General features: G+C 53.5%; 9 protein-coding genes across 9 annotated transcripts; 6 read left to right on the plus strand and 3 right to left on the minus strand.

Moving 5' to 3' along the window:
• Window positions 1-1214: 1214 nt before the first annotated feature.
• On the plus strand, window positions 1215-1856 carry G647_08829 (uncharacterized protein; the record flags this gene model as incomplete). Its single annotated transcript, XM_008733135.1, has 2 exons — window positions 1215-1461; window positions 1519-1856. The coding sequence occupies 2 exons, from the start codon at window positions 1215-1217 to the stop codon at window positions 1854-1856; spliced, it is 585 nt and encodes a 194-aa protein (XP_008731357.1).
• Window positions 1857-2756: 900 nt separating this feature from the next.
• On the minus strand, window positions 2757-4698 carry G647_08830 (uncharacterized protein; the record flags this gene model as incomplete). The annotated part of the gene is made up of 4 exons (XM_008733136.1): window positions 2757-3088; window positions 3237-3970; window positions 4037-4098; window positions 4171-4698. The coding sequence occupies 4 exons, from the start codon at window positions 4696-4698 to the stop codon at window positions 2757-2759; spliced, it is 1656 nt and encodes a 551-aa protein (XP_008731358.1).
• Window positions 4699-5356: 658 nt separating this feature from the next.
• On the minus strand, window positions 5357-5941 carry G647_08831 (uncharacterized protein; the record flags this gene model as incomplete). Its single annotated transcript, XM_008733137.1, has 1 exon — window positions 5357-5941. One exon carries the CDS (start codon window positions 5939-5941, stop codon window positions 5357-5359), a length of 585 nt encoding a protein of 194 aa, XP_008731359.1.
• Window positions 5942-6478: 537 nt separating this feature from the next.
• Window positions 6479-7391, plus strand: G647_08832 (uncharacterized protein; the record flags this gene model as incomplete). The annotated part of the gene is made up of 2 exons (XM_008733138.1): window positions 6479-6697; window positions 7068-7391. The coding sequence occupies 2 exons, from the start codon at window positions 6479-6481 to the stop codon at window positions 7389-7391; spliced, it is 543 nt and encodes a 180-aa protein (XP_008731360.1).
• Window positions 7392-10039: 2648 nt separating this feature from the next.
• G647_08833 (uncharacterized protein) lies at window positions 10040-10423 on the minus strand (the record flags this gene model as incomplete). The annotated part of the gene is made up of 1 exon (XM_008733139.1): window positions 10040-10423. One exon carries the CDS (start codon window positions 10421-10423, stop codon window positions 10040-10042), a length of 384 nt encoding a protein of 127 aa, XP_008731361.1.
• An 890-nt stretch (window positions 10424-11313) lies between these two features.
• On the plus strand, window positions 11314-12287 carry G647_08834 (uncharacterized protein; the record flags this gene model as incomplete). The annotated part of the gene is made up of 3 exons (XM_008733140.1): window positions 11314-11866; window positions 11918-12008; window positions 12062-12287. 3 exons carry the CDS (start codon window positions 11314-11316, stop codon window positions 12285-12287), a joined length of 870 nt encoding a protein of 289 aa, XP_008731362.1.
• Window positions 12288-12962: 675 nt separating this feature from the next.
• On the plus strand, window positions 12963-14555 carry G647_08835 (protein SSH4; the record flags this gene model as incomplete). Its single annotated transcript, XM_008733141.1, has 3 exons — window positions 12963-13374; window positions 13431-13736; window positions 13786-14555. 3 exons carry the CDS (start codon window positions 12963-12965, stop codon window positions 14553-14555), a joined length of 1488 nt encoding a protein of 495 aa, XP_008731363.1.
• Window positions 14556-15417: 862 nt separating this feature from the next.
• On the plus strand, window positions 15418-17299 carry G647_08836 (uncharacterized protein; the record flags this gene model as incomplete). The annotated part of the gene is made up of 2 exons (XM_008733142.1): window positions 15418-15510; window positions 15569-17299. The coding sequence occupies 2 exons, from the start codon at window positions 15418-15420 to the stop codon at window positions 17297-17299; spliced, it is 1824 nt and encodes a 607-aa protein (XP_008731364.1).
• Window positions 17300-18556: 1257 nt separating this feature from the next.
• G647_08837 (uncharacterized protein) lies at window positions 18557-19884 on the plus strand (the record flags this gene model as incomplete). Its single annotated transcript, XM_008733143.1, has 2 exons — window positions 18557-18702; window positions 18762-19884. 2 exons carry the CDS (start codon window positions 18557-18559, stop codon window positions 19882-19884), a joined length of 1269 nt encoding a protein of 422 aa, XP_008731365.1.
• Window positions 19885-20031: the final 147 nt, after the last annotated feature.

The raw sequence follows: 20031 nt of genomic DNA on the forward strand, positions 1-20031 counted from the left end.
CATTTGGTATATATCCGTACAATTATTTGTGATGACTAATGCATCGGCCCGGAAGAACTTCAGGTGAAGGTCACCCGAGAGTTTAGCACCTCGGCCTGTTTGTCATAATGGCTGACAGCCGGCCAGCAGGCAGCTATGATTTTGTCTAATGTCAATATATCTAGGTACTGATACCACCAATACTCCAAGTCAACACAAGCGGCGTCATATCACACTGGTACATTGGTATATTCCAACAGTATCGTCGCGACTCTCAGGTGTTTTGGCGCAAAATGTTCTTTCGCCGCTCGTGGACAGTTGAGATGAGAACATTGTAACCTTGGATGACTCGATGTTCTCCCACGGTGTCGCGGTAAGCGAACTCATCAAGCGGACGTTTGCCTTTTCATCATAGTAGTATACAGCCTCGACAGCCAGGTGTCGGCTTAGACATTCTGATCGCGAAAATCTCTGCTCCGACAAGTGCTTTCGGCGTCTTCGGCTGTAGTCCAAGCACAGACAGCGTCCAGCATCTCTTCATGGGCGATGCACACATGCTGGCGCGCCTACCAGCGGTCAGACTGCCTCTGCTTTTGACATGGCAGTCAATCAGGCGTAGGTGCCAGGTCCTTCTCTTGCAAGAATTGAGTCCCCGAGTGAAGGCTCTGCTGCCGCAGTACAGCAGCGGCGAACGCTAGTGAATGCCCATCCCTTGGTCGTCAAGAGCACCCTCGCCCGGATCTTCACAAACCGGATCACAAAGGAAACATGATAAGCACGGCGATACTAATTAGGCGTCCGTCCAAGGCCACAGCGCAACTTGATGGCCGCACCTGATGGCGGTCCGTTGTCGGCCGCTACAGAGCTTCCACGCGTTTCGAGGTTGATGGACCACGGACACCACTCTGCATCTCATACCTTTACATCTTCGTCGAAGGAACTCGACGAATGTACTTTCCTCCTCTTTCACGCTTTGGCTTTTGGAAGTTCATTGGGAAGCCCTGGCCTGTCTTACGAAACAATGATCGACATTATGTGGAACCGCAGTGTTGATTTGATTATGAGTCACGACATGTCGAGACTCCTCCCTGTTGACGTCCATTATCATCCAGCTATAAAACATAGTACCTGTCTTCCCCTTCCGTTGCAGCCCGGTCCAGCCTCTCCTGCATCCAGATTACCACAGACTCAACTCTATATTGTCACGTCACTTCTGTGTGCCCGACACAGCGATCATGACCTCTGTTCCAGACCCGGAAATGCCTCTACGTACCTGGACCAAAGACGACAAATACCTCATCTCGACAGACGTCTCGCTCATCCCCCTCCAGGCACTCAACGACCAGATCTTTGGAGCCAGTGACTTCACATGGGGTGGCCCGTTACCAGAGGAGCAACTCCGGACGTTGGTCCACAGATCGTTATGCTTCGGACTGTATGAACTGGAAAGACCACAAGCCATCACCTCCGAATGCGGGTGTCGTTCGTCGTCGTCGTCGGAAGGATCTCAACACCAGCAGCACCCACACCCATACCCAGAATCATCATGCGACCACCATCACCCGCACGCGCAGCAGCGCACGCAACCGCAACAGCAACGACGACTGATAGGCTTCGCCCGCTTCATCACAGACCTCGTCACAGTCAACTACCTGACGGACGTCTACATCTTGCGTGACCATCGGTCCCAACGCCTGGGCCTCTGGCTGATGGAGTGCATCGACAAGGTCTTCGCCTCGATGACCCATCTCCGGGGCATGATCCTCATCGCCGACAGGGGAAGCCCCACCGAGGGATTCTACCGGAAGTATCTCGCCATGGGAGATCTGGCGGGCGAGGCATTCTGTATGGACCGCAAGGGACAGGGTGCGGCGTAGATTGCATATACACGCACACATACATATATATATCGGCTTTTTGGGTAAAAGTACTTCCCGCTGGTCCATTGTAGATAGGTTCATGCCATGCTCGTATGAAGTAGTGTTTAGTCTGGTCTGGTCGGTCTTATAGTCAATCATTCGACGATTCGGTGGAGGAGAGCGGCTCACACGCCGTACGGAGGGCCTGGGCGCGATATTTCTTCATAAAGAACTTCATCTTCATCTTGCTCTTCGGCTGCACACGAGTGAACAGGGGCAGTTCATGTCCTGCCAGCTTGGTCACTAGGTAGATTCCGGTATCGGGTATCGTTGTTGTACAGTATTATACTGTAGTAGGCCGCACGTGGTGATGTCCTCAGCCCATCCTGCCTAGGTAGCCTCACGGGTAGTAACACGATACGCATGAACTACTATGACTGCAATGTATGAATACCAAAGAGTACTACGTACATGCATGGATGCACGCATGCTTGCAGGACGTGCATCAAAATACATGATATACGCCATGCGACATACAAAATACACACCGTCACCTAAGTGTAAACATATATAGTATCTAGGAAAGGCAATGGAGGTGATCTGTCAGGAAAAGAACGGGGGCCATAATTCGCCAGATAGGCGCTGCTGCATGTCAATGTTTTGCCCACTCGAGGTCATGTCCTCGTAGTCGCAAAGTCGATATCCCCGGGTGCAATGGCTTCCTCAAGCGATATCGCAGCGCAATCACCATTCAGAGCCGCAAGGCATCCTTATCACTTTATACAGCTCTTGTTTGTGATTCACGGTAGATCAGAACACATTGTACAGTACGACCTTAAACCTTTGACAGTCATTCCATAGAGACGTGCGTGCCATTGGCTCATTCATTAATGCAATCATTAAATCATTACGGTCACGCTAATGCCCAAGAGTATCATAAATAGCCTGGTACAAGCCACACCGCCTATCCAGCAAGTCGGTCTGCGTCCGATTCAGCACCGTCAAGTACGGGCCCGACGCCTTCGGTCCATCCTCTGCCCTCACACCGCCGCCCAGCACGCCTGTCGCGTTGGGTCCCTCGGGCCATGCGTTCCAATTGTACGGGTCCTTCGCGAAATTCGCCCAAATGTGCTGCACGTACCGCGACAGTGCTTCCTGATAGACCGTGGCGTTGGCGACCGGGTACGTGCCGAGCACGATGCCGATTTCACTGCTGTGGTAGACTCCTGCGTCTGGGAAGATGTCCGTGTCTGGGGAAGAGAAGGGTAACGTTAGAGTTCGTGTTATCATTATCGTCATCATTAGCGTGGGGGCAATGTGCACCAACAACCAGTGCTGTCGCCACGATGACCAAGTCGAGAGCGGATAGAGGACAGGACGCAAGGGGCATGGACTTACTGGGGAAACTGGCGTTGTAGTAGTACCTCCAACTTGGGATGTCTGCCTGAGACGTCTCCAAATGGACAAGCCGTGCTGGACACTGGAAGATGAAGTCCCCGTACAGGGCGCCGAGTTGTTCGAGTGGACTGGTGAAGGTGCCGGTATATACTCCCGAACCCGGCGGGCCGCCGATCGGGTATGCGGCGAGTAGATCGGAGATCTGCTGGTCCGTGGCTGTTGGGAAAAGACCACGGATGAATGACGAGGAATCATTCGCGCTGATGGAGTAGAGCCGACCTTCGTCCGCGTTGCTGCCGCCGAGGATAGGCACGCGAGCGATCTTGGGATTCTGAGGGGTGGAGCTCAGGCGATTCGAGCGCGCGGCGTACGCACTGGTGACATTGTCAAACACTGGTATCCACGGTAAACGGTTGAGTTCGTTGTACGATTTGATCGTGGTTGCCGGCACCGCACGCATGCAGGCCAGAATGTCTGTGGCAGACGAACAGTTCATTGCAGCAACGAGAGTGTTCCAGGTTGCCGAGTAATTTGCCGGAGCATTGCGGTATGTCCCTGTTCCGGACTGCATGATTGCTGCCCGGAAGGTCAGCGGATCGGGTGGTTGGGTGATCAAGGCATCGACGCTCTGAGCCCCGGCACTCTCGCCAAAGATGGTCACTCTGTCAGGGTCGCCTCCAAATGCAGCTATGTTTCGCTGCACCCATTCGAGTGCGAGTCGTTGATCCAACCATCTGTAACGGAATGTTAGCCATCCGACAGCGTGGGAGCATGCACCGTTCCCGTGTCCTAGAACTCACCCCGGATTTCTCTGCGTAAGAGGTATTTGAGGCGAGCCCGGAAAACCAAATACATTTGTACGCTATCAAGATGAGCAAGTGTAAGCTTCGACAGCCGGCCCCGGGGTAGTGGCCCAGAGCGAACAGAAACTCACGTAGTTCACGACCACAACAATGACATCCTCATGCGCAGCCAGGGTAGACCCATCGTAGTGTGGAAGCGCGTTCGAGCCGTAGAGCAAGCCACCGCCGTAAAACCATACCATTACGGCCTTCGGCTTTGCATTGTCCTTCGCAATGGGGACATAGACGCAGGCGTTCAAACAATCCTCACTTTCCTGCGGTGCAGGAGTGTTGAACCATTGCAGGATCAGGTTTCGGCGAGCGGCAGGATAGTTGAACTGCTGAACGCACGCAGGGCCATATTCGGATGCGTCGAATGGCGTCGTCCACGGCACTGGTGACTTGGGAGGACCCCATCGCACAGGTTGTCCGGCGAAAGGAACGCCCAGAAAGGCGTTGAGTTCCAGCCCGGTAGAGTTCTCATTCTTGGTGATGCCTACCACGACACCAGAGTCAATCGTAACCGTGGGACGGCCATTACTGGCAGGAAGGGTAGAAGTAGTCAAGGGAAACAGGACAAATGAGAGTAAGGTGGCGGTGAGAGCTGCCGCTCGAGCCATTGTGTGACGGTTGTCGAACCGAGTGACTCGACGAGCCCTCCAGAGCTCGGTCGGTCTCAGCTATATAGGAGCATTCCGACCGTGAGGCTTCCCAGGCTTCCTTACCTGTTCCTGACCAAGCTGGTAGCTAGTTGTAGCCTTGGCAGTGAAGTGCAACGCTGCAGGCACCCGTCACCCGGATCCCGGTGGACGGCTGCATTGCATTGTAGATCATTAGAGACGTGCCGAACACGGAGTGCGGGGTATTGCGTCATCGCTTGGAAGCATCGAGGCTGGGTGAACCGGTAAAGGCATCCTTACTCCTTCGCCCGGCCACCGTGGCACCTCTGCCAGGATGTGAATCTCAAGTCAGAATGCAAGCGGTTCGACTATGTGCCTACCGGTATGCGGGATCACAGATCAAGAGAGTCGGATATAGATGTACGCTGTGAGATGAATATGTGCCAATGTACGAGTACACTAGCTAGTGTTCAAAGGCGGACGGATGCGGACAACATGAGGTGTCAGATTGCAATGTCCGAGGCGTCCTCGGCATATCAAGAGCAGGAAGAGCAAAGATTGGGCAGTTATGTTTTCATCCTGGACTTGACAAGCCTCACAATTGGCTTGAACGTCATGAGTAGTGCTGCTCTTCATCCTCGCTATGTACCCCGGTAAGTCACACCCCTCCGGTGGGATGAGTGGGATCCACCCACTTCACTTGTTCAGGGTCTTCCACCGGGACGAGGTCTGGGATGTTTACAGCGACGGCCGAGTCATCACTCCTCATCAGGACGCACTCCAGCTCCTCGTCCTCCTTGGCGTTGATTTCTTGGTGTGGCACGTACGGTGGCACGTAGATGAAGTCGCCAGCCCCAGCCTCCGCGGTAAACTGCAACTTGTCACCCCATCTCATCCGCGCCTTGCCCTTGACGACATAGATAACGCTTTCCAAATGGCCGTGGTGATGCGCTCCAGTCTTAGCATTGGCATGTATTTTCACGGTGCCGGCCCAGAGCTTCTGCGCCCCAACACGGGCGTTCGTGATCGCAGCGGCACGGTTCATACCTGGAGTCTGAGGCGTGTTGGTATCTAAACTGCCTGCGGGGATCACTCGAACACCACTCTCTCTCCAATCATCGGGTGGTTGATCGTCTGGCGAGGTGGCCTGGAAGAGATGAGCAGGCCCGGAATGAGAGTGGTCATGACCATGAGAATGGTCGTGGGAATGGTCGTGAGAATGAGAGTGCTGTTGTTCGGACATCTCCACCGTGGTTTCTCGTTATTCCTGGGAGAATTCTGTCACAGCCTGGGTGCTAAACGTTCTGCTTCGGGTTCTGCAAAGCCTTGTTGTGCCTATTGAGGTCCTCGATCTGTCAAAGATAGGTCTTCTGTCTTTGGTCATAAACCTATGCCACCGCTGTGTGATGATTGCAAAGCAGATCGTGGTTCAGGTTTTTGTTCCGAGGCCCGATGTCGCCATAAATATGGAGATTACTCCGCGCGTTTGATGATTTCAACCACAGTACAAAAATACGGCAACGTAGATGACGAAGACGAGCCGTTCTCAGCCGGAAATTGCCCATGGTGTTGATTGGTTCGTAGTGACGACGTTCCTCGAGCTTTTCGTTGCCTGGATATCAGACCTCACTAATGGTATCAGGTGCCTGGTGAAAGCTGAATGTAAACGTGAAGTGGTGTGTGCCATCTCCGCTGGTTCGATCCCAGCAAAACTCCCGTCTCTGGCTCGTTCGGTTTGATGTGACATGCCTCAAGTGTCCATCCCTACCCTTTGCCGGCAATGTCTTTCCATCAGCTACGAAGGTCAGCTCTGCCTATTTTGACAGCTCTTATTGGATGTGGAGGTCTCATCATCGGTATCTGGAGCTTCGTCTCACCTTCTTCGGCTGCTAACGCCTTTGGCGGGTACATGGTCCGGGTTCTGCAGGCGCAAGCGCAGTCATCGCCAACGCACGAAGGCACCCAGATGTCGAACGGCACTCCCAGTAGTTTCGCATATGTATACCCTCACGGGGTCCGGAACCTTGGTCAAGGACTGTCCATCCTGATCCTCACAGCATATTGGCAGCTTTCTCCCAGGTGTCAAACCTCTCCTCTTGCGCGTCTAACAGTTCAACGATGCCTGGGCGTGGTCATCACTGTGGGAGCTCTAACGCCCGTAGTAGACGCATGGGTGAACTACCGGACGGCGCCGGAAGGTCTGGAAGGGGATTTGGAGAGGAATGCAGCTCGAGTGCACACAATGCGGATGGTCGTCTGGCTAGTCGGCGGTCTCTGGTGCTTGCTCGATTGAAGGGTACTCAGATGTGCTTGCTGCTTTGCGTTTCTGCTAGTATGCTGCTCGAATTCGTTCGCGGACATGTTGACAGGATGTCAAATGCGTATCATTCTCCGCTCGATCTTCTCAGGGTCCCTTGATTCATCTCATTGGACGACTGTCGCCAGAGCTACAGGAAGCTCAGCATGATGACGGTCTTTTGCAGGGCGATGTCGAATCCGTGCAAGCCCATGACGCTTGGAGGGCGACTGCGGTGGGTTCGTCTGCGCAGGCAAGCACCTCGGCCTGCGAGATTGGACAACCCTACCGCAAATCGCGATGGCGATGGCGGCGCGAGGGCTTGACAGGCCTCCTACGCACTGAAGAAACAGGAAAGGGGCATCGGGGATGGCTGCTCTGGAGCCAAAACGACTAAGATGTGGGTGCGACTCACATCCGCGGAGCACGCAGACAGGACGATCAGTCGACCGCAGCGTCAACGTCATTAGCCTACTACGTCGACAAGTCTCTTCTCCAAGGATGAGCATGAAGCCCAAGCAATGATGAAAAGCATGAAAGGCAACGACAAGCAGAGTCTCTGTACACGGTCAGCAGTACAACGAAGGGCGACAATGCTGAGGGATCCCGGCGCCAGCAGAGCTGTAACGCACTCCACCAAACCCACACTCCCAGCTGCCCGCGGCCTTGACCCAGTAGAGCGCAGGATCCAGGAGAACCGGATCCCACTACCTCTACTGGCACGGGGGAGAGTGCACCTCGAGCAATTTTGAGACTTACCTGGGCTTCATCCAGAGACTCCCGAGGACCCGCCACCACCCGGACTTCTGAATCCTGCAGCTACACGGGGAACATATTCTCACTCGCAGAGCCCTGTGTCGCTGTCAGAATCACGCAGTCATGGGATTGATCAGGCGACAACTTACAACTAACAATGGAGATTAGTACGGTGAGGTATATGTTCTGCCGCGAGCGACTGGATCAGAAGTCCGCCTCAGAGGTGGAGTTTGGGGAGAGAAAAAGAAAGAGAGTTGGAAGAGAAGAGAGAGAAGGGGAGAACGGGAGAAGGAAGAATGAGAGCGAGCAGACCTTTTGAGGGCGAGAGAAAGGCCAGCTCTTGGCATTGATTTCACTAGCTGCGCAGTGAATTGCAGCCGCGATTGCTCTTCATCGGATCAGAGGGTGCCCAATGGCAGCGGCTGAATAGGCATGATCTTGATCAGGTTGGTCAGATCCCTGTGACAAGGGCCACGGAGATGGGATCCGATGTCAATTTGCGCAGAGCAGATTTCTCGGATTGAGGACCTGGCGAAATGCAATTGGCTCTGATCTGACTACATTTGACTGTTGCTCGCATTGGCAATCAATGGCACGGTTCTTCAGCCAGGCTTGTCAGCCTCAGCAGGGCAAATCTCTACCACATCGACGAACGATGTAACAACAGGCAGCATATCGGTTTGGACTTACTCAAGTGAGTCTCTGAGCCCTCGACGGTACCTTCCAGCCACGGGCGCCCCTCAGATCAAGTGCAGCATTCGCGAGCGATCAATGCATATGAATCAAGGGTGGGGAAGGCGGAAGATCTGGTCCGACAAGAGTCCTGCTGGATCTGCCAGCCACAATCTTCCAGGAACCAACGCAGGCCACAAGACAATGTCCCCGGGATTTCTTGAACCCATTTCTCTCTGCAACGTAGCTAATCATTTTCTTCTCTCCCAGTCTACTTAGACCCAGTGGTTGCAAAAGTAATCGCTTCAAATTGAGATGCCTCTATCCAAGCGGGATAGGAGACATGCTTACCATTTGCCGGTATTCCTTTCTCCAGCACTTGACGCCGCATTTGTTTCTCCTTGCTCACAACCTGGGTGGAACACAGCAACCATACTAAAGGCCTCTCCAAGTCCAGATGGCAGTTGCGCAGGCCATGGAAAATACAGGGGGTTTAGGAGAGTTGTATGGACAGCGACGATAAGACAGGAGGGGGCTCCGGTATACCATGATTTAAGAGAAGACGTTCAGGCGATCAGGGGTTAGGATGTGTGCCACGGGCAATAGGGCAATACCGGAAGCAGCGAGGATAATGGTTTCGGATTGTGCAAAAGGACGTTATCTGTGCTCGCGTGTCGAGAACGAAGAAGGCAGGCAGGAAATCTCAGAAATACAAGTTGCGCACTTGCCTCTCACATGGCATCAAGTCCTTTCACTCAGAGGTCCACCACATCCACCATCTATACCAGTCCTGAATAAGACCTTGCCGCCCGAGTGAGGGACATGAAACGGTGCACTTTCATCCTCTTCCTAGTATACACGTAGTCGAGCATGTTGAACTTTCTGGCATCACCGGCTACATGGTCTCCAGGATCGGTGAATGATGTTATAATCAATGATGCAGTCAAGAGCCTGGAGCCGGACGCATTTGGGATGGGTAAGTCGTCGCAACAAGAAAGTGAAGACCCTGGCATGTAAAAGGTACGCCTAGCAGTCCTGCCATAGTGGCACGGCACATCGATTGATCGGCCGATAGGCTTATGGGCGAGAGATTTGGTTTTCATGACGGGTCGGACTTTCATTACGTGAAACAGCGCAAAGAGTTATGGGATGGCGATAATGCCGCAAGCCTCGGATGAGGTATGGAGGGAGTTCGAGAACAGAAGGTCTCCGCTGAATCTCAAAGAGTAGAACAAACGATGGCCGAGTCTCATTTCCTTATTGAGACGAGAGATGACTAAGTACATAATAATATGAGTGGACAATTCCAAAATCCTTCTGGGAGTGAATCGATATGTGGCAACGAGGCAACGAGCTCCAGCGCGTATGAAAACAGAGGCACTTGCCTTCCCCTTGATACTGCGCGAGCACCAATCACCGCTTGCCAGTGAACACACCCTCCTCAGCAGTGACGGGTCCAAGCGTGTTGGGCCAATCCAGCCAATCTGTAGCCTTCATTGTTGCGAGCCGAACCTGAACTGATTCCGTTACTGTGAGTCGATGTCGAATGTCGTCCCTCCAAGCATCTTTGCCAGCATCAACCATGGTGTAGTACTGATAAGACCACCAATTCCTCCTCTACTCAAGGGTATCAATCCAATTCATGCCCTCGAACACCTCCATCATCTTATAGCAAAGATCAACGTCGTCTCCTGGCTCACCACCAAACAACTGGATCTGTTCAGCCTCGATCGTGGCAGCCTCTCGCTTTTGAGCCTTTTCTCGGTTCTGCCAGGCTGTATATCTGTTATACCAGTGCTTTGAAGTGACATTGGCGTTGGGGTCTCGTAATGTTGCCGGCAATGGAGGCTGTCTGGAGCCGGTACGGGAGGGCGAGGCTGAAGGGAAAATGGACGACTCGTATAGAGTTGATAGATCGTCTGGTATGTCGAAGGTCGGATTCAAAGTGCTGTGGTTGCGATTGCGGGGACGAAACCGTCTGCGATTGTGCTTGTGCGCCATGACGAGCTGACCGTTTCTGGTTCCAAGGAATTGGGGATAAGGCTGTTTTTTGGGTTGAATGAGCGGCAGCTGGTTGAATTAGTAGGAATACGAATAGGATGGCACAAGAAAGCAGGGTTAGCAAAGGAAAGATATATGTTGGGCAAGCCCTGGCAGGTGTGTCTGGTGGTGCATGCACGGCATGAGTCACATGGAACAAACCTTCAACCACAGAAAATAGGACCACCAAGTCAGAACAGCGTGTTGAATGTTGAGTATGCCTGCGTTTAACGACATCCAAACAGGCACAGCGAGACTTCGTTGTGCGAGGCTTTAGCACGGGTGGCGTGCCCAGGCCGAAGAGAAGGCCGATTAAGTGTCCATGAGTCACGAGAGGTTGAGAGCTCTTGTATGAGCCACAAACGCCTGCATCGCGTGATCCGGCGGCCGGAGAAGGAAGCAGTCCCGACTACTCGTTGGAGTCTAGATCTGGTGCCTGAGCAGGTCGAGCACTCGTAAAGTCCGGCAAACAGGTGTGCTACGGTGCCTGGTTGTGGGAACATGGCAATGAAATTGGTTGAGTTGACGAATCTTTGCCACGCTGCTTGTGCCTGCAGGAAAACCTTCCGCAATCCTGAGGGCAGTAGGGCGGATCAAGGGGCTACATAGGCAGGTACGTCAGCAGCATCACTGGTCCCCCCAAAGCTGGGGAAAGATAAGCTCCACATCCACAGCCGAGGCTGTTGGCCATTTGATCATCATCCTTAAACGGTCTTTTGCCGAAGCCAATTCTAGGATGATTCTCTTTCTAATCGTTCATTACTGTCTTTTCCTAGGAAGAAATCTGGATTCATTTATAAAGCTGGTCACACAGAAGCTCACGTTTGTGTAGGATACCATAGGACAACACCATGACTTCCACAGCAGATCTCCGGGTATCGTCGCTGTTTGATTTTCGCAACCATGTTGTCCTGGTAACTGGAGGAGCCACCGGGCTGGGAGAGATGGCAGCTCAAGGATTCGTCCAGAACGGCGCGAAAGTCTTCATTGCCAGCCGCAAAGAATCAGAATTGCAGAAGACCACGGATCGTATAAATGCCATCGGGCCGGGCAAGTGTGAATACATTGTGGCCGACCTCAAAGACAAAGCTGGGTGTGACGGGCTTGTCAAGGAGATCAAGAAGCGCACCGACCGGCTGACAGTCTTGGTCAACAACACGGGCGTTACATGGGGTGCCCCATACGACGACTTCCCTGAAAGCGGATGGGACAAACTGATGGCATTGAATGTCAAATCCATCTTCTATATGACCGTTGGCCTGCACGACCTTTTGCTCAAGGGCACCAATGCCGACATGCCGTCACGAGTCATCAATATTGCCTCGATGGCTGGAATTCAGACCACCGATGTCACAGCGTCTGGAGACGGAGGTCTTTCAGCTCCAGGCCACGGAACCTACAGCTGTACGTTTGATTCGGGCTTGAGCGATGCAACGATACTGACTTTCGGTCTAGATGGTCCTTCGAAAGCTGCTTGTATACACCTCACCAAGATACAGGCATCCAAGTTGGCTCCTCTTAACATCATGGTGAACTGTATCTGCCCGTAAGTTTCCCCAGGCTCTACAGCCGGCCCTCTCCGCTAATATGCATATGCAGAGGAGTCTTTCCGTCGCGCATGACAAACTTTGGCATCCAGAAGTATATGGATACTTTGTTGGAGCGACAGCCTACAGGACGAGTGGGCAAGCCATCAGACTTTGCAGGGTTGGTGCTCTTCCTTAGCAGCGCTGCATCAGCTCACATGACCGGTAATGTCATCGAGATCGATGGTGGCAGCAACCTCACCGGATGGAGGGCGAAGAGGAGGGATACAAAGATATAGACTCCAAGGACATTGCAGCACTTGGTTTGAGCCTTGCAGAGTGGGAAAATAGACATGGGCAAGGAGGATTTGCAGTCTCGCAGGCTTCGACGGAAGACGGACCTGAGGGACATCTGCGGCAGACCCTTTAAGCGATCCTTCTTGGCAATAGTCGTTGGTTGGTGAGCGGAAGTTTAGCCCCGAGAAGTGACGGAGCGCCGCAGCTTGGGTTTCCTTCTGGGCCGGCCGTCACCCGCTGTGTTTCATCCGCTGCAGCACAGAAGCACCTTCTGTCTGGGCTCCTCGATTCCTCATTGCTGGGTACTTTTCTTCCCCAAGTACAAACGAGAATGGTGGCATTGTGTCTATATTCCCGTCTCGACAGCATTGCACCTGACTGAATCGATCCGTCTAGTCTCATTATACGGGACCCAGACGGTTGCTAGGCGCAACTACAGCACCCAATTCTGCCCTGCCGCAGCCGTCGAACGATCGATTAGGCGACCCTGACCAACCGCATCCCCCGCCTGCGCCATTCGATCCAGACCTGGCATTTCGGCTTCCACATCACCACCTTGCCACCCTTTGACGTCTTTCCAACTTTACCTCGCACTGTTCCCTCTCCTTCCCATCAGCAAGCTCATTCTCTGAGCGATGCGTCCGGGTGCCGAACGGCTTCAACATGAGCTATTCGCGATGACATTCGAAACCGCCCTTTCATCATCTCCTACGTCCATATCCTCAGATCCGACCTCCATCACCTCATCTTCCTTCGCCGATCACGATGGATGGCGGGGAGGTATGCGCCCTCCCTTCAGATCAAATCCTGATGGGTCGCCCACATCTATCGTTATAAACATCAGTGATGGCGGGTCAACAGGCCGGGGGATCCTCATCGGTCTGCTTTCCGCCTTTGGCTCCGCCGGCATTGCAATTCTGGTTCTTGCAGTCTTCTTCTTTTTCAAATATACATCTCGAGGTCGGATCCTGTTAGATCGGATAGGTCGGCCTGGCGAGTTTGACGATGAGCAAGCGTTTGCGCATGAGGAGGCTGAGGCGTTGGAGACGATGGACGAGTTACAACGGACGGAATATCTAAGGGCAAAAGGTAGGCATAATCATTCTGACCCGCTGTTGTTATCGGGAAGTCTTACCTTCGGGCAGCATTTGTTCAAGCGAATCCTCCGGAGTCCGTGCAGACGGATATCTCACTGTCGCAATTCCTCGCCATCCAAGAAAAAGGCGTATCGGCCTGGGAATTCGAACCCGAGCTAGAGATCGCCAACTGTTTCGTCGAGGCGAGGACAGAGATCGAGTTCTTCGACTCCGAATGCAGCGTCCAGAGCAACTTGCCGGTCCCAAAACAAAACGAGGTGTACTATTGGGAGGCCAAAATCTACGATAAACCGGAGAACAGTTTGATCAGCATCGGAATGACCACGAAACCATATCCTCTGTTTAGATTACCTGGTGAGTCGATATGGACGCGTCTATATTGCACGAGCGCTAATCGTGGTAGGCTTCCACAAAACATCAGTCGCTTATCTCTCGACGGGCCACCGTCGGTACAACCAACCGTTCACTCCCAGCACGTATGGCCCTGCTTATGTGCAAGGTGACGTGATCGGCGTGGGCTACCGGCCGCGAACCGGCAGCATCTTCTTCACCAGGAACGGGAAAAAGCTGGACGAGATTGCCCACAACCTAAAGAGCCAGAATTTCTTCCCAACCGTTGGTGCCAATGGGCCCTGCCATGTGCATGTAAATTTTGGGCAGATGGGCTTCGTGTTTATTGAAGCAAATGTGAAGAAGTGGGGACTGGCGCCAATGACTGGGAGTCTTGCACCACCTCCGCCATATGGCAGTGAGCAAGGTAGTATTCTGCTCGAAACTGGAAGAGAAGGGACCCGACAGTCGACATACGAACCCGGTCACTCAAGAACCCGCAGTGGTTTGGCGAGGCTCGGGTTGCCAGCCGGCAGCCCAGGTCCGGTACGATCGCCCACAGATATATCACTCGCACAACTTGCCCATGTATCGACGCAGGACCTACCCAGCCAGGCCACCACCTATTTCGACATCGGTGACATACAGCACCAGCCCGTGGAGAACACGCCGGCGGGTCAACAGATTATACCGCCTCCAGAGTACTCCAGCCCAACTGGCAGTCGGAGAAGCAGCGGTGACGGCGACGATGATGAACGGCAAGGTTTGCTGCAAGCTGGGGGACCTCCGATCCCTACCTATGATGCTGCCATAGGCGAAGCAGCAGGACCCAGCCATATTTGATGAAGATACCCCGAGCATGAATTGATTATCCTTGACGACAGTTGACTTGTATATGACTTCCATCTCAAACTAGAATCCGAGACGAGCCTCGTACGACCAATGCTGGGCTAGAATGTTCCAGATACGGCTGAAACGCAGCAAACAGGGCTGGGTATTATGTAGTCATCAGCCATCAACACGAACTCAGCGTATTCGCACGAGGACAGACGAGACATCCAGAACTCTTTAGAGCTTGTCAACGACATCCGTCATGCATATGGTGCAGGGTGATGCATCCCGTAGCCAATCGATCTGAATGTACGGAGTAACCCCCTGGAAATCCGGGGACTGGATCACTGGTGGGCTTGCTCGCATTTTGCTCGTCTGCAGCTTCCGTTTGAGCCCTAAAGCGCCTCCGACTTGCAGGCTGGGGCAGGATGGGGGTTTGGCAAACACCTGCGAACCACTGGCTCCGGTTCGTCTGCTCGAGCTTGTGAACACGAACATGGATCGCTCAGCACCCGCGCATCATTCTTATCATCATCCTCTGACTCTCTGGACCCAAAAAGCACCAGACTCTGCAACCTAGACAATGTCTGCGTTGAGGCCGCAGCCTCACATACCAATGCGTGTCTCTGTACTGAACCTAAAATGAGCTTACATACCTGTGATTGACAAACAAACTCCAAGGACCATCGGCTGATCTCTGTTCGTCTTCATCGACTTCGCCTGCTCTCACGACCTTGGCCCCAGCCAGAAGCACTTAGCCGAGACCGCTGCCGCACCGATCGTCCAGGTACTTGGGTCCCGGGGCCGCGAACAAAGGGCTTGTGTAACAAGACACCGGCGTCAATGAACAAAGGATCTTGGGCAAAACAACTCAATGAGGGGGAACAATGATGCTTCGCTCGACACCGGCCCTGAGCCGCGCGAACTTGGGGCCAAGGATGGTGCTTCTTTCCAGGTCATAGTGCTGGTGAGTTCCATCGTGACTGTGCCGGGAATGTGTCGCAGCGTCTTACCATGCTCATTAGGGATCTACCGGCGGACCGCGCGAAGACAACATCACCGGCTTGCTTGTGAGAGCGCCACAGACAGAATGGCGCAAGAGTTCCATGATTGCCGTCGATGCAGGCGCCCACCTTGCCAGTATGATTCGCATCCTCCAAAGAGACATGCCATTGAGATCAGACAAACTCCCGCCCTCGGGATACTCGAAGATTCTTGAAGAAGGGCCCTTTGCCGGCCTTCGCTTCCCACATATCAGCGCAAAGGCCAATGCACTCCACATCTTTCGAGAAATCCTTCATGGCTTCTTAATTACGCACCCACATCTCGACCATCTGTCGGCAATGGCCATCAACACCCCAGCCCTCGAATACGGGCGAGAAGCGAAAGCAATTGTGGCGCTGCCCTCGACAATTGAGGCTATCAAGAACCACATATTCAATGACTGGCTGTGGCCAAACCTGTCCGACGAAGGACATGGCGTCGGCTTCGTCACGTACAGACGCCTGATTGAGGGAGGCAATCCTCGTCTCGGTCTAGGCGAGTCGCGTGGTTATGTCAATGTGTGTGACGGACTCGCCACAAAGTGCTGGAGCGTCAGTCATGGCAAATGCCATAGGCGATCACACAGCATTTCGCACCATCACAGCGACTCTTTTGGGTACATGCCCGATTACAATTTCCCGTCTAGAAGACTTTCTCGCATATCGGATGATCATGGCTATTTCGCAGCTGTGGCCCAACAGTCGTCCCAAAACGCCAGTGCATATGTCCCTGCACCAAATCAAATACCGATGTCCGCGGGCCCTGTCACCCCAGGCGTTGGGGGAGGACCGCTCGCCTCGAGTCACATAGACAGCAGCCACATGTTTGAACCTGTGCCGAGCTCAGCATTTTTCATCCGGAACGATGCCACAGGGAATGAGCTGCTCATCTTCGGAGATGTCGAGCCCGACTCCGTCAGCCTCTCTCCTCGAAATCACATCGTCTGGGATGACGCAGCTGGGAAGGTGGTGGATGGAAAACTGAAGGCTCTCTTTATCGAATGTTCATACGATGACAGTACCCGTAACGAGGATCTTTATGGCCACTTGTGTCCCAGACATCTCATCGCCGAACTTGTCTTCCTCGCCAACTGTGTGATTAACAGGCGGAAACAGAGGACCACCAATGGCTCGAACACTGCCGATGGTCAGATCACCGGGAACGCCGTCGACGTCTCGACGAAAGGCCCTGACATGACCATGAGGCAACCCCCGACGTCCTTGGAACTGAAAAGGAAACGCAAGAGAGCCTTGAACGGCGACCTGACAATAACCCCGGAACTGGAACCCACGAATTTTGACACCACACCACCTTCACCAATTGCTAGCAGCTATGTGGGCACCAGGTCTGCCTCCTCTACTCGCAGGAAACAGTCTCACGAGCCGCGTGAGTCTGGCGGCGTGGCCCCTCCCCACACGCCGGCCCGGGGCCGCAATGTGAGCTTCCAGACCGGCTCGGTGGCACCTTCTATTCTGGCCTCAGCTACCCATCAGCGCTCTTCCTCACTCCCAGGCTCAGCCACCTACGCCAAAGAGAGATTGCCTCAGCCGCTCCAAGGGGTAACGGTGCATATAATCCATGTCAAAGACACAATGATGGATGGACCCGCCCCAGGCGATATTATCGTCTCAGAGCTCAGAACATTGAGCGAGGAGATCGGCTTGGGATGTGAATTCAATGTGACGAATTGTGGTGACAGTATATGGATATAATGTGGATGGGACTATTCGTACGTTGTTCCATGCCTGGTGCTGTATCTCGGACAGATGGCAAAGAAAGTCGATCATTCAAATTGGAAAAAGACGTCCTTGGATTATGCAGTCTTGTACAGTACACATGCCGATTCTATTGCCCTTGGCCCCAAGACCGGGATGCTGTCCATAATGGTGGTCCGCGTCTTTGTTGACAGAGTACGGGTATGTGCATGACGGAGTTCCGTGAGCTTCATCATTGGAAACGATCATCCCGTTCTACGTGGATTCGATGGTTTATTCGAGCTGGAGCGCCCACGCCTGCCATCGGATCAAAGAACGATCGAGACCACATCGGTGAGACTCGACGATGCGCCACTTTGGCGACGGTTGGCGTCACCAGCATTGAGATTGGTCCCTGAGTACTACTAGGAATTTACAGTACTCATGTAAGATTCACCAGGATAGCGTGTCACAGGTGTATCGTCCTGTCTGTTTGGTGTGCTGACCTGCGTACTCCACCGCTCATGGAGGTGACGCAAGATGATCGTGGCGTTGCGCCACAAATGACCGGGATGGTGAAAGCTTGACGCAAGCTTGGGATGCTTGTTCTTGCACTGCTCGTCCCAATAACTCGGTGGGCTGGAAGGGTAAACTCGCCAGAACCAGTCAAGAATCATTAGTATAATGTTGGAGTAGGTAGTCCACTGTAGGAACTCTTTGTCATTGTCACCAACCGGTCAGATGCCTCTCTGCGTGCTCCTCCATTTGTTTCCTCCTTCATCGCGATCCGTTCAGACCTCAACAGGCGATCCCTGTAGCAGTGGATGTCACTAGCCACAACTCCACGTCATGCGAGCACGTAGCGTGGGACAAGATTTCCAAGTTTGCTGGTGCGCTGCAGGGATCTGCATTCCAACCCCAATCGCACGTTAGACCGTTGCCAGTTTCGTGCAAGCGACGGGGTTGAATGTCCAAAAACAAGGCAGGGGACTGCTCATTCCAGTAGAACAGTTTCATGAGGCACGCTAGCATAATTCCCACTGCGTCATACTGACAGAGAGCACCGTCGGAGGTAAATACGAGTACTTGAACTCGACCAACGCGCTTGCCTTCACTTCTGCTTCACCTGAGGCAAGCAGGTGCGGCAGTGAGCTTCTGCGGTGAGCCCACATCAAGGCAGCTTCTTCTCATCTCTCTTCGTCCTCATACTCTGTCCAAACAGAAACCACTGCACAATTTCTCCGCTTGTACCTGATAGCGATTTTTATTGTCAAGATGGGCCTCTTTTCCAGACGTACTCATGACACAGCCGCAACTGGCAATACCACGAACGGCCACGCTCTCCGCAACGAGAAGAGAAGCCGGCAGCCTTTCGATGTCGACTCCGGCAACTTCAACCGCAGACCCAGCTTCGGACAATGGTGAGTTACAGGCCTGGTCTGCGAGTGCAAGAGGACGATCTGACAATCGTGCTCTCTAGGCTCAAGTTCACCTGGCTCGATCTCTTGACGATGGCCGCCATGGGCGCAGTCGGCCTGGGTGTCTACGAAGCCAAACCAGCACCCAGCCGCTCATTCCCAGTGACCTTTTCCGACGGAGAGATTGTCTTCCCTGATTTCGCCTATCCCCTCCGTCACGAGATCGTCCCAATCTGGCTTGCCGCACTTCTTGCCTCGTTGATTCCCATCTTCGTCTTCCTGGTGATGCAATTCCGCATCCGCTCCTTCTGGGACGTCAATAACGCGGTTATCGGTCTTCTCTACGCGCTCATCGGAGCTGCCGTCTTTCAAGTCTTCATCAAGTGGCTCATCGGTGGCCTTCGACCGCATTTCTTGGCCGTCTGCGACCCGGACCCAGCGTTGATGGGTGCTCACCCGGGCTCAGGATTTGAAAGCATCATGTTTCAGCGCAATATCTGCCGTGGCGATGTCGATGAGATTGACGATTCGCTTGAGTCCATGCCGTCTGGCCACACCACTGCCGCCTTTGCCGGATTCCTCTTCCTTTATTTCTACCTTAATGCGAAGCTCAAGGTCTTCAGCAACCACCACCCAGCGTTCTGGAAGCTCATTGCCACCTATGCTCCTATTCTTGGTGCCTGCCTGATTGGTGGTGCCCTTACAATTGACGAATACCACAACTGGTACGATGTCTTGGCTGGTGCCGTAATCGGCTCAGTCTTTGCCATCTCCAGCTACCGCATGGTCTACGCCTCCGTCTGGGACTTCAGATTCAACCATATTCCGCTGACTCGCCACACCCCATTTTCCTACGGGGCCGGCGCTGCTGGAGCTGGAGGATTCGAGACTGCTGTTTTCACCAGGCAAGCTGGCTGGGGCTACGAAGAACACTATGGCGGGGCTCCTTTCGATGCTGCACACGGGCTTAGAGGCCAAGCGGCTGGCTTTAACACTGGGCCAATGCAGCACGAGCGTTATATGCACAAGCCTGAAGGCGATGTAGAAGCCAATGCTGGTCTTCATGGAACACACGGCTTCACGAATGGTACCTCATCTGCTAGGAATTCTGATGCTACCATGACCGGAGGGACGCACTACAACACCAGTAGCATTGGCCGCAAGCCTGTCCCTACCACGGTCTGATCGAGCCCACCTCGACGCATACCCATACTGTCTGACGACTGAAAATGTCTTAATGAAGAAACTTGATGGAGGGAGCATATGGAGTTAAGTCGGAGCGAAACAGGAGCCTTTTGCGGCATGCAGTCAACCCATTCGGAAATGGACGTG

This window comes from Cladophialophora carrionii (genome assembly GCF_000365165.1).
Source record: "Cladophialophora carrionii CBS 160.54 unplaced genomic scaffold supercont1.8, whole genome shotgun sequence".
Classification (NCBI taxonomy): Eukaryota; Fungi; Ascomycota; class Eurotiomycetes; order Chaetothyriales; family Herpotrichiellaceae; genus Cladophialophora; species Cladophialophora carrionii.